This window comes from Lobosporangium transversale (genome assembly GCF_002105155.1).
Source record: "Lobosporangium transversale strain NRRL 3116 chromosome Unknown BCR41scaffold_48, whole genome shotgun sequence".
Lineage (NCBI taxonomy): Eukaryota > Fungi > Mortierellomycota > Mortierellomycetes > Mortierellales > Mortierellaceae > Lobosporangium > Lobosporangium transversale.
Genome location: NW_019029026.1, coordinates 296,676 through 323,777, shown reverse-complemented (window position 1 = coordinate 323,777; position 27,102 = coordinate 296,676). Strand labels below are relative to the sequence as shown.

General features: G+C 38.1%; 12 protein-coding genes across 12 annotated transcripts; 8 read left to right on the top strand and 4 right to left on the bottom strand.

Annotated features, from left to right (window-relative positions):
* The first annotated feature begins 3 nt into the window (after positions 1–3).
* BCR41DRAFT_361496 (kinase-like domain-containing protein) lies at positions 4–2,141 on the top strand. Its single transcript, XM_022025547.1, has 7 exons — positions 4–218; positions 358–419; positions 544–610; positions 801–930; positions 1,153–1,450; positions 1,595–1,819; positions 2,021–2,141. The coding sequence occupies exons 1-7, from the start codon at positions 133–135 to the stop codon at positions 2,107–2,109; spliced, it is 957 nt and encodes a 318-aa protein (XP_021877353.1). The 5' UTR covers positions 4–132; the 3' UTR covers positions 2,110–2,141.
* Positions 2,142–2,761: 620 nt separating this feature from the next.
* BCR41DRAFT_361494 (hypothetical protein) lies at positions 2,762–3,718 on the bottom strand. Its single transcript, XM_022025546.1, has 2 exons — positions 3,358–3,718; positions 2,762–3,265 (listed from the first exon to the last, which is right to left on the bottom strand). Exons 1-2 carry the CDS (start codon positions 3,542–3,544, stop codon positions 2,904–2,906), a joined length of 549 nt encoding a protein of 182 aa, XP_021877352.1. The 5' UTR covers positions 3,545–3,718; the 3' UTR covers positions 2,762–2,903.
* Positions 3,719–3,863: 145 nt separating this feature from the next.
* On the top strand, positions 3,864–4,713 carry BCR41DRAFT_361492 (ATP synthase subunit H-domain-containing protein). Its single transcript, XM_022025545.1, has 3 exons — positions 3,864–4,048; positions 4,169–4,216; positions 4,368–4,713. Exons 1-3 carry the CDS (start codon positions 3,957–3,959, stop codon positions 4,462–4,464), a joined length of 237 nt encoding a protein of 78 aa, XP_021877351.1. The 5' UTR covers positions 3,864–3,956; the 3' UTR covers positions 4,465–4,713.
* An 82-nt stretch (positions 4,714–4,795) lies between these two features.
* On the bottom strand, positions 4,796–6,117 carry BCR41DRAFT_425362 (kinase-like domain-containing protein). Its single transcript, XM_022030579.1, has 5 exons — positions 6,033–6,117; positions 5,752–5,865; positions 5,160–5,621; positions 4,981–5,053; positions 4,796–4,860 (listed from the first exon to the last, which is right to left on the bottom strand). Exons 1-5 carry the CDS (start codon positions 6,069–6,071, stop codon positions 4,823–4,825), a joined length of 726 nt encoding a protein of 241 aa, XP_021877350.1. The 5' UTR covers positions 6,072–6,117; the 3' UTR covers positions 4,796–4,822.
* A 1,639-nt stretch (positions 6,118–7,756) lies between these two features.
* On the top strand, positions 7,757–10,696 carry BCR41DRAFT_425361 (hypothetical protein). Its single transcript, XM_022030578.1, has 3 exons — positions 7,757–9,609; positions 9,756–9,864; positions 9,984–10,696. Exons 1-3 carry the CDS (start codon positions 7,988–7,990, stop codon positions 10,635–10,637), a joined length of 2,385 nt encoding a protein of 794 aa, XP_021877349.1. The 5' UTR covers positions 7,757–7,987; the 3' UTR covers positions 10,638–10,696.
* A 139-nt stretch (positions 10,697–10,835) lies between these two features.
* Positions 10,836–11,860, top strand: BCR41DRAFT_389449 (hypothetical protein; the record flags this gene model as incomplete). Its single annotated transcript, XM_022028121.1, has 3 exons — positions 10,836–11,102; positions 11,251–11,310; positions 11,483–11,860. Exons 1-3 carry the CDS (start codon positions 11,000–11,002, stop codon positions 11,857–11,859), a joined length of 540 nt encoding a protein of 179 aa, XP_021877348.1. The 5' UTR covers positions 10,836–10,999.
* Positions 11,861–12,015: 155 nt separating this feature from the next.
* On the bottom strand, positions 12,016–14,019 carry BCR41DRAFT_361487 (Alpha/Beta hydrolase protein). The gene is made up of 6 exons (XM_022025544.1): positions 13,524–14,019; positions 13,202–13,342; positions 12,903–12,994; positions 12,760–12,814; positions 12,523–12,678; positions 12,016–12,355 (listed from the first exon to the last, which is right to left on the bottom strand). The coding sequence occupies exons 1-6, from the start codon at positions 13,662–13,664 to the stop codon at positions 12,053–12,055; spliced, it is 888 nt and encodes a 295-aa protein (XP_021877347.1). The 5' UTR covers positions 13,665–14,019; the 3' UTR covers positions 12,016–12,052.
* Positions 14,020–14,101: 82 nt separating this feature from the next.
* On the top strand, positions 14,102–15,333 carry BCR41DRAFT_361486 (hypothetical protein). Its single transcript, XM_022025543.1, has 2 exons — positions 14,102–14,492; positions 14,791–15,333. Exons 1-2 carry the CDS (start codon positions 14,117–14,119, stop codon positions 15,294–15,296), a joined length of 882 nt encoding a protein of 293 aa, XP_021877346.1. The 5' UTR covers positions 14,102–14,116; the 3' UTR covers positions 15,297–15,333.
* Positions 15,334–16,241: 908 nt separating this feature from the next.
* BCR41DRAFT_361484 (Septin-domain-containing protein) lies at positions 16,242–17,734 on the top strand. The gene is made up of 3 exons (XM_022025542.1): positions 16,242–16,619; positions 16,830–16,979; positions 17,114–17,734. Exons 1-3 carry the CDS (start codon positions 16,442–16,444, stop codon positions 17,659–17,661), a joined length of 876 nt encoding a protein of 291 aa, XP_021877345.1. The 5' UTR covers positions 16,242–16,441; the 3' UTR covers positions 17,662–17,734.
* Positions 17,735–17,854: 120 nt separating this feature from the next.
* BCR41DRAFT_425356 (hypothetical protein) lies at positions 17,855–18,791 on the top strand. The gene is made up of 2 exons (XM_022030577.1): positions 17,855–17,883; positions 18,075–18,791. The coding sequence occupies exon 2, from the start codon at positions 18,228–18,230 to the stop codon at positions 18,648–18,650; it is 423 nt and encodes a 140-aa protein (XP_021877344.1). The 5' UTR covers positions 17,855–17,883; positions 18,075–18,227; the 3' UTR covers positions 18,651–18,791.
* A 1,290-nt stretch (positions 18,792–20,081) lies between these two features.
* BCR41DRAFT_374295 (hypothetical protein) lies at positions 20,082–21,096 on the bottom strand (the record flags this gene model as incomplete). Its single annotated transcript, XM_022026860.1, is given in 4 exon segments — positions 20,082–20,308; positions 20,328–20,424; positions 20,645–20,756; positions 21,047–21,096. 4 exon segments carry the CDS (start codon positions 21,094–21,096, stop codon positions 20,082–20,084), a joined length of 486 nt encoding a protein of 161 aa, XP_021877343.1.
* Positions 21,097–23,590: 2,494 nt separating this feature from the next.
* BCR41DRAFT_389445 (hypothetical protein) lies at positions 23,591–26,162 on the top strand. The gene is made up of 2 exons (XM_022028120.1): positions 23,591–25,616; positions 25,768–26,162. Exons 1-2 carry the CDS (start codon positions 23,844–23,846, stop codon positions 26,098–26,100), a joined length of 2,106 nt encoding a protein of 701 aa, XP_021877342.1. The 5' UTR covers positions 23,591–23,843; the 3' UTR covers positions 26,101–26,162.
* The last annotated feature ends 940 nt before the right edge of the window (positions 26,163–27,102 follow it).

Here is a 27,102-nt window from a genome sequence, read left to right as displayed (position 1 = left end):
AGACTCTTTTGTAACAGTGCAACAGCTCCTTTTCTACTCGCTCTTCTACTTCGCCCGTAATATTATCTCCTTTCGGCCTTCTGTCAACGCCTTCCCACCCTTCAGACCAACTCAAACCATATCTTTTGAACTATGCATACTGAGACACCGGGTCTTATTAAATACCAAAAAATAGAAAAGATTGGCGAAGGAACATACGGCATTGTTTACAAAGCAACGTGAGTTAAAAACTAGACAGTGGAGGCAATGCTGAATGTTACAATGCGAAGATGTCATTCACGGAAGAAGGAAGACAACATGGAATACATTGGCTCCCCCTAATGTGTATACTCATTTCAACATCTTGTGTTTAAAAAGTCATAAGGAGACAGGGGTAGTAGTGGCGTTAAAGAAGATTCGTTTAGAGAATGAGGACGAAGGTAAAAAAAAGAAAAGAAAAGAAAAGGAAAGAAAAGAAAGGATGTTTTACGACAGACAAAGTGGTAGTTAAAGCAAATACCTTTTCTTTTTAAATCCATTTTCATGCTTGGATCCATCTTTTAGGTGTCCCTAGCACAGCCATTAGGGAGATTTCACTACTAAAGGAACTTCGGCATGTCAATGTAGTTCAGTGAGTGATAGAATCAAATCAGACTTTTCATTTTGAAGTGATGGATTAGTGAAATGCTTAGCATATGCCAAGTTTTGTGGATTTTTAAGCTATTTTCCATCCTTTTTATTCTCGATCTTGGCGATGTTGGTGCAATTGAAAAAAAAAAAAAAAAAAAAAAAAAAAAAACGCCAATGTGAGGGATTCTCAGATTGCTTGATATCATTCATGAAGAATCAAAGTTGTATTTGGTATTTGAGTTTCTGGACTTGGATCTGAAAAAGTATATGGACACACGTCCCGGTACCACCTCCACAGGTCTGCCTATAGATCAAGTCAAGGTAAAATAATAATAATAATAATGATAGTAGTTCTACATTATTTTCTGATCTGATCTGATAAAGAAAAACGATCTCTTGAAATATGAAAGTGAAACAAAATCAAGGATACTCTGTTTGATCAAGGAGGATTGATAAATGCTTATTATGAAATGATCGATGATTGTTATCTAATCAAGCGACATTTCGCTTTTGCTGTCAATATATATTCATAAATGACATTAGGACTTCCTTTATCAACTACTACAAGGGATTGAGTTCTGTCATGCAAGACGCATTTTACATAGGGATCTCAAGCCTCAGAACCTGCTTCTTGATGAGACGAGGACACTTAAACTAGCGGATTTTGGGCTGGCGCGTGCTTTTGGTATCCCATTGAGGACGTATACCCATGAGGTCGTGACGCTATGGTATCGTGCCCCAGAAATATTGATGGGATCAAGACATTATTCAACCGCGGTCGATATGTGGAGTGTAGGATGTATCTTTGCAGAAATGATCACGAAAAGACCACTTTTTCCAGGTAAGTCAAGGGGAGCAACGTTTTTTTTTTTTTTTTTTTTTTTTTTGCCGCTATTCTTAATTTACTATCTCTCTCTTTCTGTTGCATTCCTTTCTTTCTTATTGTCTTTGTTTGTTGTGTCACGGATCTGTGGCCCTGGCCTAGGCGATTCTGAAATTGATGAGCTGTTTAAAATATTCAAGTTACGAGGAACGCCCACGCCGGAGATCTGGCCAGGCTGCGAAAAATTAAAAAACTACAAAACACAGTTTCCAAACTGGGATCGTCAAGCTCTTCAGACTGTAGTACCAGACTTGGATCAAGAGGGGATCGATTTGCTAGATCAGATGATCGAATACGATCCATCAAAAAGGATCTCTGCAAAACGAGGTAATGCAAAAAAGCATATTCCAAGCGTTAGTCTTTTGCGGAGTAAATCCTTGGAGTGACTAATCAAGATCTATCTTTTGTCCTCGTTCTCCTAAATATTTCGTTGTTCAACCTTGTGGCGCCTTCTCACTTTCTCACACTCTTTATTTCTTTCTTTCTATCTCTTTTTTTTCCTGCTTTATTTGTGCTTTCTCTATATAGCTCTGCTTCACCCATTTTTTGATGACATAAGGAGGTCCCGCGTCGGAGATGCACAGCTTGGTTCTCGAATGAATATGAGACAGCATTAATTTATGGAGCGAATAGAGGGATGAATTCAGGGACAGATTGAAAGTATTCTTCTATTTAATCTGTGTACTTCTGTAATACACTTTACTTTTAGATCTGTGGACAGGTATTTAGATATTAAAATAAAAGAGGCTTTAGCAAGTTTATAAGCAAATGCGTGATTTTTCTTTAATGATAAAGGCGAACTAAACGAGTGCTCCTGGTCTTCTCCCTGAAAAGTATACTATTAATGCAATAAAACAATTATTCAGCAAATGATGGGAGCTGCTGGCCTCCTTATCGGCCAGCTGTGGCCAATAAATGGACGCCAGATTTGTGTGTCGCTACGCTATCTTAGTGCATTCAATATTAGCTCTTGAGTATTATGACTATCATTATTCCTGGTTGTCAATCTAGACAATACTAGTTACAAAGCTGTGTTGGTGTGGATATTTTATACATAACCAAAGTCGCGCTTTAATGGCTTGATGTGCGATTATGTGCTGCGGTAAATAATGCACACAGATTTTATGCGCAATTTATTTTGTGGGAGCAATACGCGTCAATGATATCAGAGCAACCTAGTATGTGATTTAAATGTCTATTACTAAACAAAACGGTTGGGATCGTTCGTAACAAGATGATTCTTGACCAGCATAGGGAGAGGCATAGGTTCTGGATATATATTTGTACTCTTTATTTTATTTTATTTTTTTGATTGTAAAGATTATATCAGTCTGGTATCGACTCAAGTAGGTAAAGGAACAGATGTCATAGAGCTTATACGGAATATGGGTAATGTTAATGCAGAGGCGGGCTACTTTGTTCTTCTTCTAAACTCCTCCTCCTCGCTATCAGTATCACTGTCAGAATCATCGACGATGACCCTGGTGCTCACATAATGTTCATCATCACTGTCACTATCGGTATCACTGTCAGTTTCTTCAAGGACAACTCTGTTGTTGTTCACAAAGAGGTCATTGTCCTTGTCACTTTCACTGCCACTTTCGTTGCCATTTGGATCTCCCTCGACAGCATTGGAGGGAAGCTGATCCTCAAATGGCCAGATACCCTTCTGTTTGTACTGTTTGATATGATCTGGGAAGAGAACAGCTACAATATCACCAGCGACTTTAGTCTTGTCTTCCTCATCTGCGGGTTGAATGATAACATAGCTTCCTATATATCGATTAGGCATTGTCATGAATAAAATCATTAGTTGCCCAGCTTTCCCTAAAAGAATAGGTAAATCATAATTGAGACAAGCCTACCTCGCTTCACCCAGACAAGATTCCTGAATTTCGGTGGCAAATTGACTAGCAATCCTTGACCATCCTGATACTGAACCTCATGAATATTATTTCCACGTGCATTAGTAACTCTTGCGAAGCGTTGTCCTTCCTCAAGTTCAGGAAGTTCTGCCAAGATATCAGAAGAGACCTGTCTTCGCCTAGACATCTTTGAGTTTATGATATTATCGTCCTTTTAAAATTATTATTAATAAAAAAATATCTACGTTTTGATGACTCTGTGTGTTTCGCTTTTGTTGAGGAAAAAAAAAGGTAAAAGACTTTGATTATTACTAATGTTGTAATGAGTGAAAAAGAGCCAAGTGGGATAATGATCAAAGAGAGAGGTTTTTTTTTTTTTTTTTTTTTTTTTTTTTTCTTTTTTCTACTTTGTTTCCATGTGACGTTCTTGTATTTCAAGGTTGTGTCCTGCAGGTCACGAGCAACAGGAAGTAATTCCAAGGGACATGCAACTACATCAACATCCCCCTTTTTCTCCTTCTTCCCATAGCATCTCCTTGTCTTTTTCTCCTCAATCATTCATCACAAACAAGCATTCATACTATATTATATTACATAACATGGGTGGCCTTTTGATTGTCTTTGTCTTTGCCGTCGTTGTTGCCTTGTCGTCTGCATCCTATCTTTTTACTCCACGCGGACCAAACCAAACGTACTTTAAAACATTTGCATGGAAAAACAGTGTCGTCAGGATTTTATTTTATTTTTGTTGAATTAACACATCTCTGCCTACTCTATTATGGACTATACCTGGCTTTACTTTTTCCATTAGGGTTATTCGCACTGCGTTGATCATGACATTGGTCTCCTGTTTCCTGATGTAAGAAGCTATATAGTTTATACACCCATCGCTTGACTTACAATAGGCAAACGGAATTACCCCTATCTATGGTTTTGGATCACACGGTTGTCGATGGCACGAGATACTCATTTTTTTTTTTTTTTTTTTTTTTTTTTTTTTTACTTTATAGGTGGTCCATTACATATCTGGCACAGTTACATCCTCTCATGAGACCAAGACACAGCAAGATTAGACCCCACAACCCAACGGAACATGTCACCTTTTAAAGGATTGAACTGGGATAGAAGTTACCAACTCTTTTTTTTTTTATTGAACAGAGACAATTGGATCAAAATGCGAGAGTAGACTATCTATTTAAGCAGGACAAATTACTTCGGAAGACCTCATCCATGACAGGGGGGTTTTTTTTTACGCGTTCTTTTGATTCCGTGATGACTTCAAGCAACTTTTCATATTACATCGATTCCGCATATTATCCACGCCATTATATATCTCTCTTTCGCCCTTGATTGTACAATAAAAAAATAAAATAAAGTAAAAAAAAAAATTGGCAAGACATAGTAGGCAGAAGTTTAAATATTATTATATATTGTTATTATTATTTTGTATTTCCTCCCCTATAGTCTAACCTAGCATACTGCGCTTACGACCGCGCAACCGCACTATTAAGGGAAAAAGGGGGTAGACAAAAAAAAAAAAAGATTAGGAGACATGAATTCGATCAATTCGCGTTGCCCTACTATACAGACTAATAAATATCCAAGGGATAATTATACTCTTACCATCTTCTAATTTCTTGAGAATCTGCTTGGATGTCTTGCAACTCTGGCTGTAAGCCTCAAGGATCTGTGTAAACTGTTTACAGGAAAAAAAAATAAAAATCAGACTTTTTGATCAAACCAAAAAAAAGCCTTTTGTGAATAAGGAAAATAAGCTTTTTTTTTTTTTTTTTTTTTTTTACCATAACTTCTGTATTAGGATGTGTGCTTGTGAAGGCGCGTTCAAGGACATAAAGATCGACAGCCTTATCTTCGATCAATTGACTGACATAACTTAAACCGAAATCGATCAATACCAAAGACTCATATCCAGCAGGTCCAGTAGTAGCAGCAACAGTAGCAGCAGTAGCAGTAGCATCAGAATCAGCATCAGGATCAAAAGAATTTTGTCTTAACAACAAGTTGGATGTTGTTAAATCACCATGGATCACATCAATATTATGCATCAATCCTAACGCCTTTCCAATTTCCGCTGCAACTCGTTGTTGTGTCTCTGTAGTCGAGCCTTCTTCTGTGACCAAGTAGTCTCGTACAGAAATACCCTGGATATACTCCATATAAATTAATGAATTCTCAACATCCACCATGTAAACAGTTGGTGTATCGATGAGTGCTTTTTGACATCTGTTAAGGCATCGTGCTTCCTTTTAAAGAAAAGACAAGAGGAGAGAGATATTTATGAGATATGGATGAGCTATTAGTTCCTGTCAAAGACTTTTTTTTTTTTTTTTTTTTTTTTTTCTCTCTCTTTAATCATAATAATAATCATAATACCTGAATAACTCGCCGTGATGTGAGCTTCTTATCCAATGTTGGGTGACGGTACGCTTTGGCGAACCTTTCCTTGATGATAGTTTGACGTCCACAAAACGGGGCAAGGTATACTTTCTAAGAATAATAATAAAGAAATCCTTTAAAAGATGTTCTTCACCACATATGAAAATAGGTCCTCCATGTTGTTCTGCCATATTCCTTTTAAAAACTACAGAGGGAAAAAGAAAGGATAAATAAATAAAATGAATGAATAAAAAAATTAAAAAAAAAGAGACACGTACTGCCTCAGCTCCTTGTTTGATCAATTGCGCATTCTGCATCTTTGCTGTGTCTACTTGTCCTCGGTGTCGTCGTTGTAGGTCAGTGTCATTGAGCCATTGAGGAAGTTAAAATGAGAAAAATGAAAAGAAGGCGGGTGCCTTCACGTGATATATCACATGATGAGGCGCTCCATCTGCAACTCCACTGCATGTGTCAATGCATATCATTGCTAAAAAAAAAAAAAAAAAAAAAAAAAATATTTGGACAGAGGGATATCAGGGTTTGAGTCCCAATTACAAGATCAGCCGGTATTTTTATCGCTTTCCCCCCCTATTTATTTTGGTGTCTTTGTGTTTGTGTATAAAACCCGCTTGGTTGGTCAGAGCAATAGAAAAGAAAGAAGGTAAGGAAGAAAGAAAAGAGAGATAGGGAATGGTGTAGATGGCCTGTGTTGTATCTGTTTGTGGAGAGAGTTGTTGTTGCTTATTGTTTGTTGCATAGCATTTTTGGTGGTCATCTCACATGCGTTGCACTACACAACACAAACACAAACAACACGCAAAACATCAAAACGCGTGCCTTTTTTTTCTTTTTTTCGCCCATTCATTCTTTTCTTGATTATAACCTGCGAACATTCCAGGCCCTAAACAAAGAGGACGAAGGAAAGTCAAAATTAAAGAAGAAGAAGAAGAAGAAGAAGAAGAAGAATAAGAAGAAAAATAAATGAAAGAAGAACAATAGAAGAGGTTTGCTCTTTAACCTACGATGCAACAACGATGGTGGATTTTTCTTATTCTTCCTCCCACTCCAGGGGTGCATCTCCCATCCCATCCCATCGCAAAAAAAAGTCTTTTTTAGTTCATTTGCGTCCCTTGCCACTCACTTTCCTTTATTATATGAATCTGACACTTGTCGTGCTTTAAAAAATTTTTTTTTAATCTTTTCATCTGCGGAAAAGGAAATGGATGGCATCCACCAAAGGAACTCTTTCTCTCTCTTTCTTTGTTTTCCTATTCTTTCCTCTTTCTCCACTCCATCTTCTGCTCACTTTTACAAGCATTCAAGACACAGCAGAATGAATATAAAAAGAAAATAATAAAAAAGTAAAAAAATAGACAGCCCTGGACCTGAGTGCTCTTTTTGACACTCCAAACTTTCTTTTTCCTCTCTCCTGGGACAACCTTATCGCGTGCCTCGCCTCTCCCTTTCGCTTACTCACTCATTTGATTACCTCCTTTGCTTACTTGTTCTTAATATCTCTTTCTACAACATCCCTGTCGCAACGTTTCCGATCGCTTAATAAACGTCCACATACTTTCTCTTTCTCTTTTTTTTTTTCTTTTTTTTTTTTTTTTCTTCCTTCCTTTCTCTCATTGTTCACTCCCAGCTTCATCGCAATTCCTCATTAACACTTCTTCTTGCTCTCCATTCCTTTTTTGCCATTGCTCATTCGACCCTTGCTCTCATACACTCACTCACACTTTTTTTGTTTTGTTTTTGAAGGCCGCACACAGCAAGGTTTATTTTAGTATAACACTCTGCTCCACAAAAAGAACTGCCACTTTGAACATTCCTTCCACTTCATCCCCCGCCATTTTCTCCTCTTTCTCCTTCTTACTTTCTACCAGATTGAAATCAACGACAATTGATCCACATAAAACGTTATCCCTTTCAAAATTGTACGGTTACTATTTTTTTTTTTTTTTTTTCCTTCCTCAACTGCTCCTTCTTATCTTTCTCGTACCATCAATGTTAATTACCATTAATCACCCAACTCACGGACCATAAAAAAAAAAGTTCCGGCTAATTCATTGACACAATAAAAAAAAATCCCCCTTGCACCAGTCCCTGCAACAACAGCAACACAAGCAGAAGTGGAAGCACGGGCACTCACCACAGCCACCACCGTCTATGCCTTTTGGAGAAGAGGAATATAAAAACAACAACTTTCCCCCTTACGACATAAAGCAAGTCAATGGGAAACAGCAAGTCCCGCCAGGCTCGTTCCGGTAGCCCTAATTCACCTCCCTCTCGAAAACAAAATAAATACAGCAGTCGGATTTTCGACAAGCATAGTCGGCGCCAACCACAACAGAAGCAACAGCTTCAACAGAAACAACAGCTTCAACAAAAGCAACAGCCACAATCACCACCACCACAGCAACAACTTCAGCAACAACCAGAACTGCAGCAATACCACCATCAGCGACAACAACCTTCTACTACTAGCCAATACAGCAACCAAAACAGCAATAACTATGTTTCAACTACAGATAACACCCCGGGTCAGCGTGCGCTTAACGATAGTGGCCATTATTCGAGATCACCGTTATCTCACATAGAGTTTCCAGGCGGATCATACCACACAAATCTGTCCAGTTATGGTTGCCTGGATCAACAGAAAAAGATATCAGATCCAAACCTACAACTTCAGTATGGCTCGAGAGTTAAAAGATCCCCGTTGCCTTCAGGGAATGGAGATTCTGGCACTGTTAATGCTACAACTGATGCTGGAGTAAAGGCCGGAGGAACTGGTCCCAACGCTGATACTTACGTCAACGGCACTCATTTGAGAACACCAACGAGTTTATCTCTCAATAGCAATCAACAACAGCAACAGCAACAGCAACAGCAACAACAATCTCCACCCTTTGGAGATTGTAGCACATATGTGAGTGGTGGTCATAGCATGGTTTATCAGCCGCAACAGCCATATTACCACCAACGTGCAAATAGCTCAAAGCCAACTTCACCTCTTCGTCAGTCTCAAGGGAGAATGCCATCTTATACTCAACAACAGCAGTACAGCCGCACTGCCTCACCATCGGGTTACCTGTCATCACATTACCAATATCACCAATACCAGCGCATATCCAACGGATCACCACCTGTGGGTCCTATGGGTTGTTCACTTGTTGATGAAATGAGTTCATCTTTGGCAACAATGGCATTTGACATGAATGACAGACGTGAGAACATGCAGCAGCAACAACAGCGCCATCAATACTCAGGCATGAAATATCCACAGCAACAAGAGCACATGGGTGAATTACCCTCATACAATCAACGCATAAATCCTGCGAGACAGGAGAGTAACAACAGTAGCAACAACCGACTGTCTTACAAATATGAGACACTCCTCGACTTTAGCAATAGCAACAACAACAACAGCAACAACAATACCAATACCAATACCAATATCAATGCCAATAATAATAATAACAATAATAGTAATAGCAATAGTAATAGCAATAGCCACAGCCACAGAAGACAGCTATCTTGGCACGTCAACCCTACATATGGACTAAAAACCACTCCTAATCAAACGCTCGTAAACCTCAGAAATGATCCGCTTATATCTTTACCTGTGATCAACTCGAAGCCGCCTTTAGCCTTAACGACGACGACGTTGGTCGATGAGCAGGCTTTTGCTCGTCTACGGAGAGAAAATCCGACCAATCCAAAAGAACCCGAAAAGCGCGAGCGTATTTATCGATGGATGGGAGATATAACTAAAGCCTTGACATTCAACCCGGAGACGGATGTTCCTGGGTGGATCATACCTGTCACACCAGATGAGCTTGATCAACCAAACAGGTATATTTATCGCTACACTACGGCTAAAAAAAAAAAGAAAAGAAAAGAAAAAAAAAGCGATTTATAACTGTCAAATTAATATACTGATCGCACTATTTTTACTTTTCTTTCTTTCTTGATCTCTTTACTCGGGAACAACTTGATAGTCCATTCTATCTCAATCGCATCACTTATGAGTTGGATCTTATGGCGCCAATAGGAAGACCACTTAGGAAAGTGATCGATGTCAACTGTGCCACAGGAGAATGGGCCATGGTAATTTTGAAAAATGATATGTTTTTTTTTTTTTTTTTTTTTACTTTTTCGCACTATTCTTTTTCTTTTTCTTTTCTTTTCTTTACTTACATCCTTTTCATCTATGTATGTGTATCTAGGATATTGCATTAAAGTACCCCCGCACGCTTGTATACGCAGTGGATCCTAATCTGCAGTTGACTAGACTGCCATCCAGGGTCCCTGAGAATTGCCGGTTTAAATCGAGGAGTGCGAAGGAACAAGAAGGTGAATTTGATCTTGTCCATCAGCGACTTGGAGCGTTTAGGACCCAGATTTTGGAATGGACTCCTCATTTTGCGGAGCTTGGACGGCTAACTCGAGCAGGTGGATGGATTCAATTGGCAGAGTGTAATGGAGTAATTACTCGAGGAGGAGTGGAGTCACTCAAAGTGAATCGATGGGTCGAAAAAGCAGCGCTCAGTACCGGATTGAATCCGACGCAGATGGTGGATGCGTTGATACCGACCATCTTGGGTGCAGGGCTGATCAATGTGGAATGCTATGATTATAGGATCCCTTTAGGAGATTGGGCAGGCCAACGGGGACAGATTGCAATGCGAACGTATCTGAAAATGGTGGAGTCGTTGAAGGAAGAAATCATCAGGATGAACCGATTAGAAGATGGTGTCTTTGAAAGGACAATTGCGTTGATGCGGATGGAGTGTATGGCTGAGAATGCAGAGCTGACCATGAAGGTCATCTGTGCGCAAAAACCACCATTTACAGAAGATATCTGGCGCTTGGCTTCCTAAGCTTTTCTTTTTTTTATTTCTTTTTTTATTTCTTTTTTTGTTTCTTATTTTCTTATTTTCCACAAAAAAAAAAAAAAAAAAAAAAAAAAAAATTAGTATAATGTAACATATGGCGATATCCTTGTAATAAAAATTAATACATGTCATGTATTATAGCTAAAAAAAAAAAAAAAAAAAATGGGGGCCTTGTCTTTGTTTGCCTATTCTTTTTCTGCATTTAAGGTTAATGCCACTGTTTTTTTTATATGTATATATTTATTGGTTAGTTTCAAAACATAAGCTGAATAACTCTTGCATCTCTCTCCTTTGTACCACTCTCATCTCATTCTCACGTTCAAAACCTTTTTCTCATCCTTCTTCCCATGTCTTCTACAGAATGGCCAGAATTCGAATCCACTACTTCCAGCAGAAAGGCTCTTGAATGGTCTTTACGAACAGAATCGGAACTTCATGTGGGACGTCTGGGTACTGGAAAAAGATGAATAAAAATAATAAAATAAAATAAAATAAATAGACTCATTCGAGACACGTGAATGAAAAAAAAAAAAAAAAAAATCCCCTCCTTATTCCTATTCCTATTAAAGAAAGGAAATATTATAAAATTCTGTTTTAGAGGCAAAACTGGAGAGTATCAAAAAGAAACAAAATAGAGCTACAAAGCATCGATCTCATGGTAACTTAAAAATGCTATCTAATTAAATTAAATTAATACATCGACCCTTACTCCAGGAACGGAGTAATTGGTCTCTTGGCCAACATGCACCCATTTTATATATCTGATTCCCTAACTTTATGGATTTTATTTTATTTTATTTTGCCTTGATATATATATGTGTATATAAAAGATCTCCCACAGACTTCTCAAGATCTGATAGGAGATCCAGATGCGGAAGAAATTCAAGCGGGTCAAGAAGAAGCCGATGAAGGGTTATGGCTCCTTTGGGATAATCAACCTTCACAAAAGACATCCTCATCAGCAAGAAGCCAATCAGGGATATATGGATCGAACGCTATTAGAGGTCCATTTACAGAGCCAACTGCTTTTTCGGGCCGTAGATCAGAACCTGACGATGAAGAGACTCAAACTCAAGGTCAAGATGAAGAGGAGGATGAGGATGAAAGAGAAGAAAGACTCGAGCTTGCCAAAGCACAAGCCAAGCATGCGGAAGAATACATGGATAAAGGCCGGGTGTGCTCAAGGACATGTTGCATTATCTTATAAGCTTTTATTAAAAAACATATATCCAATCTTTCAACATGCTTTCTGATTTTTATTTCATTTCATTTTATTACTTTTTATGGATGGGTGTATATTATACTAAAAAAGAAATATTCAAACAACCATCTCAGCCCACATTACATGAAACTCTTGACGATTTTTTTTTTTTTTTTTTTTTTAAATCCAATTGTTGGACTCATTCCTGTTTTGCCGTAATTCCATTCAGAAATTTCTTGATTGCCTCAAAATATCCATCCTTTAGACATGTATCGTTATGGGTCCCATTTGGGAACTCTGTCCAGACCACTTCTCCTGTAGTATCCAAGACTCGATATAGTTCTTTCATATGTGAAGGTGGTACAAGTTCGTCTTTCAGACCCGATAGAAACAGGACCGGCAACCGAGTAATGCCCCTGATCATCTTTTCAGAATCCCATTTCTGGTGACATAGAAAGGCTACTCGTGCGATCATTGGCAGCACATGCGGAATAACCTTGCGCTAGTTAATAGCATGATTAAAATTATAGTTATTATTAGTTTCGATCAGATGTGGATATCGTACATGTAATACATTTTGTCAAGATTAAGCATTACACCACTTGCACCATATCCCTTCAAATAAGAGACATGCACACAATCATAAACGTTCATTTTCCCCTTCCTTACCAGACTCAAAAACGTATTTTCAATTATCAGTCCCGAAAATGCTTCCTCATTATTAGCGACAATGTCAATGGAAACCGCGCCTCCAATAGATTGACCGTATGCAATCAACTTGGTTTCTGCAATCACTGGATGTTTCTTGATGTAGTCAAGCGCAGTCTAAAATATCCATCGAAAATGGTTATTGCCCAACTCAAGATTTTTTTTTTTTTTAACTTCTTTAATATTGTTGTCGTTTACCTTTGCATCTATCTTGAGACCCTTTTCTGATGGACTTCCTTCACTCAGTCCGTACCTATAGTTATTTGAAGTTATTTAAATATTATTACTTTTTTAATTTTTATTTATTTATTTATTTTTTTTTTTTTTGAAGCTTTCCTTACCCACGATAAGAAAGCATGAATATATTGCATCCAAACTGTTTATAAAAGACTTCCGCGATTGATAACCTGTGGCCCATATTGCCGGCATTCGCCTAACCAAGATATAATCAACAAAAAGAATAAAAAAAAAAAAAAAAAAAAAAAGAGGAGGTTATGGACAATACATGGTGTACATGGTAAACAATCTACTTTGGAACAATTTAATGTCTTCAGACACTCATCATCTCTCGAATATTAGAAAGAACAGTATAACATTATGGAATGTGACACAACGAGTTATTGATTGTTATGGCACTTACGTGAAGGTAGAGAATAGTGGGTCTTCTGCGAGCGATACTGTCATCAGGGTGTTTAATTAGGTATGCCTTGATCTTAACCTTGTCTGGTGTGATCAGCGTAAGGTCTTCATATGGCAAGTTATACTGCGACGGCTTTGCCACCTGAGTTTCACATTAGATTTGACGTTGTGGTATCGAAGCGAAAGAGAATGGTGAAAATGATGTCAGCGAAGGAAACAGAAGATGCGCGGTGTAAGTTGCACTTGAACATTTGATTATGAGTGATAGTAAGACAAAGAGGAAGGGCGAGAGCAAAAAGGGCAGAATAGATAGTATACGCTACATGTTTTCTTGAGCCTTCCGGAAAGTTGGCGGGATAAATGATTTCGCATTGATAATGATAGAGCAAGGCTCCGCCACTCAACACCGCAACGGCTGCAGCCGCGAGAGAGTAAGACAGATACCAGGGTAGATAAGATGTCATGTCTACTTTTACTGTTGACAGTGCTGTTGATTATCAGGCCACAATTGGCAGATAAAAATGCCCGAATGGGGCCAGACAGGGAGAAATGAACAGGGAAGTTGTAGCGCAAGAGTGAATGAGCGGGAGAGAGGAGAAAAAGGTCGTATAACAAGTCAGTTCAGTATATCCTTTCTCCTCTTTTGTCCTTTTAAGGCGTCCACTTTGTTGTCAATCCCTGTTATTTATTGATAGAGGAAAAGAAAAGAGAAATGATCAAGGTGAATTTAATGAAGAGTGCAAAGTTGAATGAAACGCAAGTCAAGAGTTGGAAGAGTTGATGGAAGGTTAAAAAAGCATCCTACAGACAGGATGGTCGCGGCACGTGCAATAAAAATATCCCCATGTTGTTCGTGTTCGTGCAGAAAAAGCTTTTTTTTTTTTTTTTTTTTTTTGTAATCTGTCTGTTCAGAATCATGTCGTTCTTGATTCCCATAGGAAGATCATGTGTCCTCATTCCTCGTTCATTGATCAGGCATAATATGCGCTGCATCTCTTTCTCTGCTGTCACAACTAAACACCACGGTACCAGTCAGAAGAAAAATACTCCAAACAGCAGCAGTTCAACAATTGGTCTGCAACCCCAAGCAGTGTCAACAAAAACAACAGCGGCAAAGCAACTTAAAAACCCGTTTGCAACCCCATCCAATTCAGTCGTAGCTTATGTAGGGCCTTATGCTGGATCTCTTCGTCAATGCAAGAGTGTCGCGTTCGTATTTGCAGCCTGTGGCTGCATTGCTATCCCTACTACTCTCTTTCTTGGGAACACAGAACATTTCTTGGCAATCGTCGGTGAGTTCTTTGATTGTTTCTGGGCTCGACCCCAACCAGACCGACAATTGTGTGACACATCAGAGATCAGAAAGGGCAGATCTACAAGCATTGTTGATGACGACTGCCGAGCTTTTTATTATTATTATTATTGTTGTTGTTGTTGTTTGTTTTTCGTGCTAGTCTTTACAGCTTCATTGATCATTAATAAGCGCCATCTTTTGTAACCTCTCTTCTTTTTGAATTTTCTCTTTTATATTCCATTACGCTTGGCATCTGGTTTTTTTTTTACTTTAATGCTAAAAAAAAAAAAAAACAGCTGGGGTGATCTCCTTGTCCCCTTTGGCTCTCCTGCATGCACTCTTCCGTAACAATGTAACCAAGATCCACGTGCAAGGCTCAGCGTCCTCCAAGGTCCCTGCAGCGATCAAAGTATCTTCTACGGACCCACTCAAGTTAACGTTTGAGAAGCTATCTTGGCGAGGTGTACCGTTACAATCCCAAGTTTTCTCTACAGACTTGTTTGTGCAATCAGAATCGGACAAGTCAGTTGTGTGGACCACAACGTCCGCTACGACCCCTCTTCCTACATCACCTTCTACATCCTCGAATTCATCATCATCCAGACTGACTTCGAAATCAAAGTCAAAATCAGGACCGAAGCCGACATCCGTAGCTCTACCACAGCTCCGTAAGGAAACATATCGCATTGATAAACAAATGATGCGTAGTAATCCTAGCTTTGCATTTATAATAGACCAGATCGAGTATCAGTCGCGTCTCTCTCACAACAAGTACACTAAGAGCGATAATTCAGCCAAATAATCCTGTCATTTGAATGCATAAAAAGCTAAATAATCCGAAATACTTTAACAAATTCTGTTTGTCAATCTTTTTGATTTTTATTAGCTTGGAGCTTAAAAAAAAAAAAAAAAAAAAAAGTATAATTCTGATCTTGGATCTTATAGTTTGTGGAATTTATTTGGGGCCGACTTGAAACAACAAAATGATTCAGTTGTGTGTTGGCCAAGGAGATTGGATGACTTCGCCCAGGGGGGCGAGGCAAATTTGAATGATTACACGTACTACGCGACAAATATTTGCTATACATATTTTGTGGATTGATACGGCAATGCAAAGACAGAGCATACGCCCTATAGCCTTTTTTATAAAAAAAAAAAAAAAGAGCACGGTTCTACCAGGTATAAATACTGTTGCTGAACTAATAGCCCCGATCTTCCTCTTTGTAAAAACGCCTCATGGTACTTGCCTTGATGCACCATTTTCAGAGACTACACTACACAGGCAAAGAGCTGTTGAGAAGTGGAGTGAGAGTAAAAAAGAGTAGAAAATAGCCCAGAATCTTTTTATAATCAAGATCGGCTATTTGATTGATTGATATTATTGACACATTTAACTAGAACCTCATCTTTTTATTCATCTTTTTCTTTTTGCCACCTCTCTTCTCCCCCCTTTTTTTCTTATTATTATCTTACCTGTGCCACACAACAATACATATCCCTAATGGCGACAACACTATCTGCGTCCTCAACCTTACTGAGTATGCCTATCCTCTTTCTTCTATTCCTTTCTTTTCTTTTCTTTTCTTTTCTTTCCTTTTCTCTTTTTTTTTTTTTTTTTTTTTTTTTTTTTGTTTGTCTGTTTGTTGAATGTACCTCGACCAATTCAATTTATTTCATCTCAATTACTCATTAGACTAAAAACGATAAACCAATTCTTAATCAATGGCAACGCCTCATTACCTTCTAGCCAATCCATTTGCTGGTCAGAACATTGGTCATCTCCGTCTAGCAGTAGTCGGTGACAGTGGAATAGGAAAGACGTCCTTTGCAAGACAGTTCATCGAGACTCTTCCAGAGGTCCTCTCTCACGACTGGGAACGACGAAAGAACTCTCGTCGTACAATTAATGGCAGTAGTGACAGTAAAAACGAAGACGATACAAAGGACATGGAAAACATCCAGAATGGGAACAATGATAGTAATGACAACCAGGATGACGACGATGATGATGATTATATTCGGACTGAGGCTCTGACTGAAAAGTTTGCGAGTACAATGATGGAGATTCCTTGGGACAATATGGATGCAGATGATGAGGTCCCTGCACGTAATCTCGTCTTTCTAGGTATATATATAATTGCTATTTATGATCGTCGCTGTTGGGGCATGACAAAAAAAGAAAAAGAAAAAAGAGCAATTCTCATTTATCGTTAATGAATCGTTGGCAACACACGCGACACAGGCTCGTTTTTTTGTTGTTGTTGTTGTTGTTGTTATTGTTGTTGCTATGCTTGCACAGGAATTCTAAACTCTGCTTCAACCTTGAATCTACTAGACACCCCTGGATATGGAAGTGTAGTCGATGCTCGGACCAACTTTGATCTCTTTATGAGTTATGTGAGCCAGACATTTGAAGAGAAAAATCGCAAGATCTCACCGTTTATTGAAGTCAGCAACAATGAACTCATGCGGTCTTTAGTGACGGGTAAGTTTTTTTTTTTTTTTTTTTTTTTTTTTGGCTCTTCCTTTGACAGAGTTGCATAAATTTCATTAAAAACATATATGTTTGATATTTTCCACTAATATTATTGACTATTGACTCAATTTCGGGATGTTTAGGTGTGGGCGCTCACAGATTTATTGACGTGTGTTTTTATATGATTCTGCACCGTCTCAAACCGACAGACGTGGAATATATGCGGTTGATTTCTGAGAAGGCCAATGTCGTACCCATTATTGCCAAAGTGGATACACAATCAGAGAAAGAAGTTCAGGAACTGAAAGTCCATATTTTGAAAACATTGAAGGAGCAAGGCGTACCGATTTATACATTTAGGATCGATTACGAGCGCTTGATCCATATGGCCGAAACTGGAGTTGCGGGTGGACCACCTTTTGCAGTATCTAATGTTCCTCCTAAACCAGTTTCGGATGATCCAGCGGATCAGATCCTGTTTAAGCATGGAGAGAATGAACTACCATTGCTACGGAAACTGGTTTTGGAGACACAGATCACTAATATCCGACAGTTCACAGTGAAGAAGTTTATCAACTGGCGTGGAAAGCAACCACAGCAACAACAACAACAACAACAACAGCCATTCTACCAGCAGCAAATCCCATTTCAACAGCAACAGCACCAATATCAACAACAGGTGATCCGGTAAACAAAAGTAAGAAAAGAAAAAGAAAATAAAGAAAAGACCGTTTAGAAATTATATCAGCAAAACATTAATGGGGTAAACAAATAAAGGATCTTGTTCCGAGTTTTCGATTTCCTAATTTGGTTTGTGACTGCTGTTTATACATTCAGAAACTCCTGGATCTTTATTTTTTTGTCATCCTACTTTCATTTCAATTCTTCAACCTTTTGCTCAATTCTCGTCAAGGTAACAAAGTCAAAAATAAAAACATACAGCACGCATTGCATGCTTGACGTGTTCAGCTTATCATTATACAAAGGCATATCTCATTTCATTTTTCGGAAACAAAGCTTAGTTCATAGTAGCATACATCAATGTGATTTCCAAAGATTTTATTTATAATTTACTAACCTGGATCATACCCGTGTTATCTGTAGGCTATTATATAAACAAGCGGGAAAGCAACTATTTTTTTTTTTCTTTCACGTTCACGGAGCGGGCTTTATCCTCATCATAATTTTTTTTTACTCAACGCTCAGCACACCCAAGATCTCAAACATATACTATATACCTTACAGAAGAAAAAAAAGATGTCATACACTACTAGACAAGAAGAAGATGGCAAGGACGTGATCATTTTCATGGAACCTTCTCCAGCCACAACACCTGATAAGAGCGACTCATCATCATCAAATTCTAAGGACCAATCCGCAGCATTTAATCCAGAGACTGGAGAGATCAACTGGGATTGTCCATGCTTGGGTGGCATGGCTCAGCCACCTTGTGGTGATACATTCAAAGAAGCCTTTTCTTGCTTTGTGTTCTCGACAGCAGAGCCCAAGGGTGTAGACTGTGTAGAAAAATTCCAGGCGATGCAGAATTGTTTCAGAGAACACCCTGAGGTCTATGCAGATCAGCTGGATGATGATGATGAGGAGGAGGAGGAGGAAAGCAAAAAGGATAATAAGGAAGATAAGGAGGAAAAGGAGGAGCACATCAAGAAGGACGAATAAAGAAGACGAAAGAAGGGATAAAAATAAAGAACAAAAAACAAGTTAGAAGGATTTTTATATATTTACCGCATTAGAAAGCATATTCATGTACTTGTCGACAGCATTAAACGACTATCATTGCTGGACCAATAAAGAAGAAGAAAAATCCACAGATACTCTATTGCTTAAGATGGTGAATTGACAGACTTTTAAAAAAAAAAAAAAAAAAAAAGGAAGCGAGGATCAAGATCAAGGTCGCAAAAAACCAAACGGGTTTTAGAAACATAGTACCATGAGATCACGAAGTTCTCGGGGCTTTTTTTCTTATGGGAGATTATACTACCCTTTATAACCAAAGCTCATGATCATGAGTAAAAATAAGCGCTGTTACTTATGGAAGCATCCAGGCACAGGAGATCAATTAATAATGAATAACGGACGAAATGAGTATCATCAATTACATAGTTATTCAAAGCTTCTGCAGTTTAGTTCCGGTTCAAACTTGTGTTTAGGTACACTATCACCTTCCATGTTTCATTATTTCAAAAAAAAAAAAAAAAAAAAAAAAAAATGCCCATACCCCCAAGTTACTACTCTCTCTACAATGCGTACCTCTGTTGTTATTCACGATTTTATACTATGCTATGCTATACCATGCTAGCTATGCTACATTTACTATAATATGCCTCCCCTGAAAATGTGCTCATTCCTATCACAATGCATAATCTTGATAACGATCAAAAAGTAACGGTTTAGCCCCTATAGATCATGCTGTAACGACGCATCGGAGGAAAGGATTCATGCAGCTTTATTCCCCAACTTTTTTTTTTTTTTTTTTTTTTTTTCCTTGACTCTTGCTTGAATGATACAGCGACGTGTATATTTTGTTTATTTAACCTTGATATATACCAAAAGGAGAATGCTAAAAAAGAGGAGAGCTGATCATGCTTAGGAGGACAAAAAGAAGATTCTGAAGGAAATAGTTTTTAACCTCGTTTACATATTCTCTCCATCGTATGTAATAAGGCCCCATGGTTACTCTCTCTCTCTCTCTCTTTTTAGAGTCTACATAGCCCAAAGTATATATGTTAATAGAGTAATTATAGCAGCTAATTCTTATTCTGGCGCGTTTTACCATAATCTAGAGCTTAAAAATCTGAATCCTACGGTTCAGCCGCTTTGAATTACAAATATATTAATATTTATTTATTTATTTAATACGACGTGCTGCCACACGATTCTACAGCATGAGTATAGCAGGTGGCGGGACGCTTGACAAGATGTATTTTTGACATCTTTTTTTTTTTTTTTCTTTATCCATAAAAAATAAAAAAAAAGAATCAGGACTTAAAGAGGCAGAACAAAATTGTGAGGAACCTTGCCTTCACAGCTACTAAATTATATAGATAATTTAAGCTGATATAACCGCTTATTCCTTATTGTTAGCGAGTGCTACATGTCAGCTAAAGCTTCTCTCGTTTCTTTTGATGTTATTGTTGGTGTCATTTCCATTTTCACATTGCTGCTAATGCGGGTTCCTTTATTTTTAACATAATTTAAGGACTGAGAGTCGATTGGGAAAACAATACACGTGTTGACGTGATGTTGGTCTACAGAGGTAAACACAGACGTACAACACAACGCCATGTCAATTGATTTTTCTTTCTCGCTCTCCCCCCCTTATTACACAAATGTTACATTCATAAGTGTGTTTAATATCATCCACAGTATCGGCACCACTAATCTTAGATGGTTGATAGCACGGCTCATATGCAAGTCTCTCTTGACCGTTGTCCTACGTTATTTTTCCCAACCGTCGATTATTGTTTTTATCATCCCTTTTTAATGAGGGAGTATCCAGTCAGGAACTCAATTGAAGTGTGATGAATACAGCATGACAATGCATATCTTTGAGCTTTGATCGGGTGGTACTCTTTGAATGTACACACATTATTTACACAGAATTAGGATTGGATGGGCGCTGCTATGCTGTTTGTTGACGGTCGATGTCTCACTATCAGTGGACAGACAGCGCTTTGATACCCGAACCTGCATATCCGTGTCTCGGCGGGACGACAAAAAAGAACACGCGCACAAGCATGCATACACTGAGCACATTCGCACATCCTATTTTATTTTATTTTTTTTATATTGTTTATATTATTTATATATATCGCCAATTTTATTTGGTCACGATACCTTATATTTTTAATCTAAAAACGATGATTGAATTGTTCTGGTGGCATCTCACTACGTGACGGACTTGCAACAATACTCGTAACAAGCGAGCTAATTGGCTGCCAATACACTCGAAAGTATTCAAAAAATATAAGGTATCGCGACCAAATGAAACGGGCTATACTTATTCATGTATTTTTCATTCAGTATACACATATATATATATTTATTATATATACCCACTGGAATATTTGGATGTTGACATTTGCTCATGAACAACGGTTACCATCAAAAAATGTTTTAACCGAGTGGACACCTAGCCTCTTTCTTTTATGGGGCACTTTCCTCTTATCCCCCTGGTTTTTTATTCAAACTTGTGGTGTATGATAAAGTAAAAAGTACAACCGAAAAGAAGCAATGGAATAAGTTTGTAAATGTAAGATACAGCACATGGAAAGAGAGAGAAGTACTTAATGGAAATGTATATATTATAATAAATATACTTACCTACAAGATATCATGCATTGTTCAATCAATTAGCCGGTTTTAATATTTTAATATAATGAATACTGGCGCTAAAGCTTCTTCTCTTTTCTTTTCCACTCCATGCTCTTTGGCGGCATCCTTAATAACAAGCACATCTGAACAAGCTTTGTAATGACATTTCCTGGGGATCGGAGGACTTTAAACATAATCAACCATAAAGCGTAATATTGCTTGGAGTATTTGCGCAAGGGCGAACAATTGCAAATATTCTTTTACCGGGAGAAGGTTTTTTATTTTTTATGTGGTTAATAGTGGAATATACAACTTTACATGATTATTTTTGTTTTCTCCCGCCTTATGAGTTGGCGTAAAAAGACTATAATTCCCGAGTAATGTACCCATAGAAGTAACTGTCATTCACTTATATATATATTATTTATAAATCTTTATACTTTCCGATTCTCACTCTCTCTATGCTTTAGCCTCTGTTTTTTTTCTTATTATGAGAAGCGCACATACAAAAAAAAGGGGGGGGAGAAAAGAAAAAAGTCATGATGTAGCAAGTAAACAAGTGCGTGCGGGAATGTTACTCTAGTTTTTTTTTTCTTTTTTTGCGCCATATTTTGTGAATAGATGAATGGTATTCATATTGCCTTTTTGTTTAAGCTGCTCACACATTTTGTGGATTGTTTGTTTATATGCAGAGTATATTTGTAGACAAGAGAAAGAACTCCCAATCGTTCTCTTCTCTTTGCATGGGACAAAACAGAAACCACGACAAATAGAAAACAGGTACCTGGGGTGCTCTCGATCTCCTCTCTCTTTTTCCTTCAGGTAAACAAAAAAAAAAAAAAAAAAAAAAAAAAAAATCTCTTTCCCTCCCTCTGGAAAAGTATAACAAAAATTTATTTATTTAGTTTATTTTGTTTAATTGATTTCCTTATTCAAGTGATTTTTTGTATTGTCACCCCCGTTTTTTACACCATTAACAAAGTGTAACGCTCGATCATTCACCACTCTTTATTCGTTCCTGAATTAGCATGCAGACAATTGAACAAACTTTGAGCCATGTCCCCTCCCTTCCCTTTCCCTTGTATCGGCCCATATCATACCGTTCTATAAACGTTTTCTACATGTCTCTCTTACCTTTTTTTCTTTCTTTCTTATTTTTCGTAGTACGAATGAGAGTGTTGGAGACCATCGGATTAATAGGGTCGAGCAGTTCATGTCAATCTAACTAAAGAATGATCGGATCATTTTCTCCGCCTCATTCGGAATTCTCGCCCGACTTTGTCCTAACTTTTTATATTTTTTACTTGGAATAAAAAATAGTGCTTACGACCACTCTTCAATAGCCTTAAAACAATAAATGATGAGTAAGGAATACATATATATATATATGTTAAATATTCATAAAGAAAGAATTTATTAGCGTATGGTGGTACTTTCTTGAATTTGCACTACTACTATACTATACAATATCATAAATGTACTGAATGCATTGTTAGATTGGCTCTTGTCTCTGTTCAAGCACAAGCGTCAGCATGTTCCCATGAGATAAAGAAAACCATCTCACTAATAAGGCTCCATCTTATGGTGTAAAAACTCTTTCCTTTCTTTCTTTCTTTTTTTTTTTTTTTTTTTTTTTTTTAGGAGGCCATTGGTGTCAGTAGCCCTTTGCCTCATGCTTCATGTGTCACACATCATTTTGGTCATTGCTGTGCTCTTGTCTGGGCAATTTTTCATCGCTCCCGGTCCTTATTCCCTCCAATGCAGTAGACTGTGCAGCATAAAAAAAAAAAAATTGTACTTGTACTCACAATATTTTTTGCTCAACAGACTTGAAAAAAAAGATTAAATATATCGATGATTGAATTGAATTATTGAAAACCCACTTTTTTTTGAGAGATATCTTTTGCTGCTGTGTCTAGCGGCATATCAACATGAGCACGATCGATTACTTTTTTCTTTTTTTTTTTTTTTTTTTTTTTTTTTTTTTGCCTCACCCTTCAATCTTACTTGCCAACCGGTGCCTCTGTCGATTTTCCTTCCGTCTTGTGAGAACAAGAGGAAAAAACGAGTGGCCATTCATTCCTTTCTTTATTTTTTTTTGTTTCCTGCTTTCTGCTCTCTGCTTTTTTTTTTTTGCTTTCCACTTTCTGTTTTCTGTTTTCCCTTTTCGTTTCTTTTTTTGTCCGCTTATCCCTTCGCCTTTTTCCTTTAAAACGCTGCTTTTCACATCTCTTTCTTCCTTTTTTTTTGTTTTGTTTTTTTTTTTTTTTTTATTGTTTCTTTCTTATCATTTGCTTTACTTGCATTTACTTTGTTCTCTAATCCTTCTTCTCTATTCTCTTCATCTCTAAAAAAAAAAACGCATTCTGTAGTCGCATACCTCATTCCTAATCATTTGCTGTCTTTCATTTGCATCTCATTCCACATTCAGCTTTGTATTGTTCAACTTAGAAAAAAAAATCTTTGAGCATTTTTTAAAAAAAATTATTTTACTATTCTACTTACGCGCATTTGCACAGCCTATAAAATTTTATAAATATGGCATCACGAATCATGCACTCACACTCCCCAGCTTATGATCAATGTCCACAGAATAGTCATTCATACCAAAATCAGCACCAATATCAATATCAAGATCAGCAGCCTCCATATAACCATCGCCCTTCATCAACTCCCCCATCTTTCTATCGAAACAGCAGTAATTCACCAACGGACAGAATGAGATGTTGGCCTGAAGATCCACAAGAACGTGCAGCCAGGTCTTCGCCGGGACCACAACATAAACATACTTCATCTCACCACTCTTCATACCCAACGTCATATTCAATCAAAAGCGCTTCTCTTTCCTACGGCTCACCAAGAAGCATCTCAGTAGGTCGCTTGCCTCATTCTCCACAGCCAGAACAATATTCACCATCACAACAGGTTCCATATTCGAGACAAAGCGAACAGGACGAGGGATACCATGAACCACACTATTCACAAGAGTCAAGGTCTCATAGCAAGACCTTCAAGAGTCCATCTCCAACTACGCCCATGAGTCCACCATCATCTGTTTCATACTCTCCGTCTTCTCCGCCTTCTCTGCCTTCTCCGACATCAAAGTCCATGGTTTATGCAAGCAAAGCATCCAGTGTATACAGCCCGATCACGACAACAGTTCTATCCGAGGAGAAGATGTTTTCGCAATGCCTATCCCCTGATGCCCAAGTCCCCTTTTCGCCAAATTTTTCGCAGCCACAGTCGCGTTCGCCTTCGCCTGCGACAGTGTCGAAGGGCGACAGGACATTGTACGTCGACATTTCCGCAGCTGCATCATCGTTGTCTTTGCTATCGACTTCATCGACACCGTCCTGGTCATGGTCGTCCTCAACACCGACCATGGCCTCACCCAACGATCACAAAACAGACATGGCTATGTCTGAAGGCCTGGTCCCTAGATCCACGAGAGAAAGAAAGAGTAGCGAAAGTTCTAGCCTTCGACTACCGGCACGATATAATAATGTTTCCGGTCTCAAGTTGCGGCTCCCTTGCGGTACTCATGGATGCAAACTCCAATTTTGTACTGAGCAGACCTTGAAAGCCCATGAGCGCATCTGTCGACCAAATGTGACGCCGCCTGTCTTTATCTGTGAAGAATCTGACTGTAAGGCATCGTACACTTCAGTCGAGAAGTTTTCCCGTCATCTGGTCACGCACATGCCTGAAATCAGTCCAGAAGAAGCAAGCAAATTCCCTTGCATCCGACCGGACTGTAGCAAGTTCCTTTCGACGCCAAAAAGCCTTAAAGACCATCTGCAGATCCACCGAGAGCGTGACAGTAATGTCAAGCTTCCTTGCCCGAATAAAGGATGTAACAAATTGTTTGGAACGAGTAGGTGCCTAAGGACCCATGAACTTCGATGTAGACAAGTCCAATCGGGTGTAAGGCTGCCCTGTCCTTTTGAGGGTTGCAAGTCCACTTTTGGCAGCACGGATTACGTGCGTCGCCATGTGCTCGATCACGAGAAGGGACTTGTAGGCAAGGATTTCCAATGTAACTATGCTTTCTGCAAGTCGATCCTAGCAAACCCGTTGACACTTCAGCGACATGTGCAGCTTCATGAGGAGCAGTCCATTGGGATCGAGTGGAGATGTCTGTTCGTGGGCTGTGGTAAGCTGTACTCCGGTAGTAAGCAGCTGAAAGACCATCAGACAAGGATCCACAAGGACTTGGATGAGAATCATACGTTTGGATGTGCATACAGCACTTGTAAAGGCAGATTTAAATGCCAAGGATCTGCATACAAGCATGACTGTCTCTATCGAAAGGTAGCGTAATACTTACAACAGTATGATAATGGCAATATCTACTTTTTAAAGAATATCCCTCCCTTCAGAGCAAACATCAGACAATTAACAGTGATCTTTTTTGTTTTTATTTATTTTTCTCCCCTTCACAAAACTATATTCAACTATTAAGCAATGCGGTTTCGAGGGATGCAAGATCTTGATACCAAACAAGAAGATCTTGGAGGAACACTTATGGCATCACAAAACCTTGATGAGTAACCCTCCTTACCCCTGTTTCGAAGAGGATTGTCGCAAGAAGTTTTATTCAAAGACTGGAATCCTTGCACACTTGGTTTCGCATATGGTTGACGCGAACATTACTGCCAGAACTACATCTGAGACTCTTACGACCGAGGGGTCTGTCGATGAAACAAAAGAGATGACTACATCTGCTACCGCTGCAACGCCAACAACAACACCATCAAAAACAGATACCAATAATACCACGGCCTCTGGCGCATAGCAAAAACCCATAAACATGTACAAACAAACAAATAAAAACACAAAACAAAAACAAAAACACACAAACACAAAAAAAAAAAAAAGAAAGAAAATGTCCGTTGACGAGTTGAACGTTGCTCAATCATAAATGTCCGAAGCTGCATGGGTCTGTTGTCCTTGTGCTTCCTTAACATACAATATCGGTCATATTCTAAAGAATTGAAAAAAAAAAAAAAAAAAAAAAAAAAAAAAAAACATATAAATATACTTCTCACTATCCATAAAACATCTTCATCCTTATTAATCTTTATTAATGGATTTGAAAGAAATTCACGCGCGCAATGTTTAAATGGAGTCATTTGATCAATTATGGAGCACTTTTTTTTTTTTTTTTTTATTTTTTATTTCGCTTTTTTTTTTGCATTTGAAAAACTATTAAAAAGATGGGTATGACTATGGATTCTATTTTATTTTATTTTCTTTTTTTTTTTTTTTTTTGGGGGGGGGGGGGAAGGAAGAGGAAAAACTGTTTTTTGTCATTTGTTTTGTTCTAATTGTTTTATTTGTTGTTCAGTTGACTTGATGCATGGCATGCTGTTTCTTTGTGTCTCAATGGTCTTCTTTTTTTTTTTTTTTTTTTTTTTTAAATAGGCAAACAGGAATACATGGAAAATGTTATAATACACATCTATTTGCACATGAGCCTCATTGAGAGGTTTATATTTTTATTTTTATTTTTTACCAAAGAGAAGATGAAATGGGCGTAAACGCATGCATTTATATTATATATCATACCATTTGGCTCGGTTGGTAAATTCAACAACATATTCTCTCTCTCTCTTTTATCGGTGCTTTATGAGATGTGCATGCACGGAGTATTATATGACTTTTATATATTTTTATAAAACAACAATTCTTTTCTTGAATAGCAGATGATATCCATGACGTTTGGTTGAATATTTGATCCAGACTTTTTTTAGGGAAAGATGCTCATTTTTGCATTTCAATGACAATTCTGCAAAAT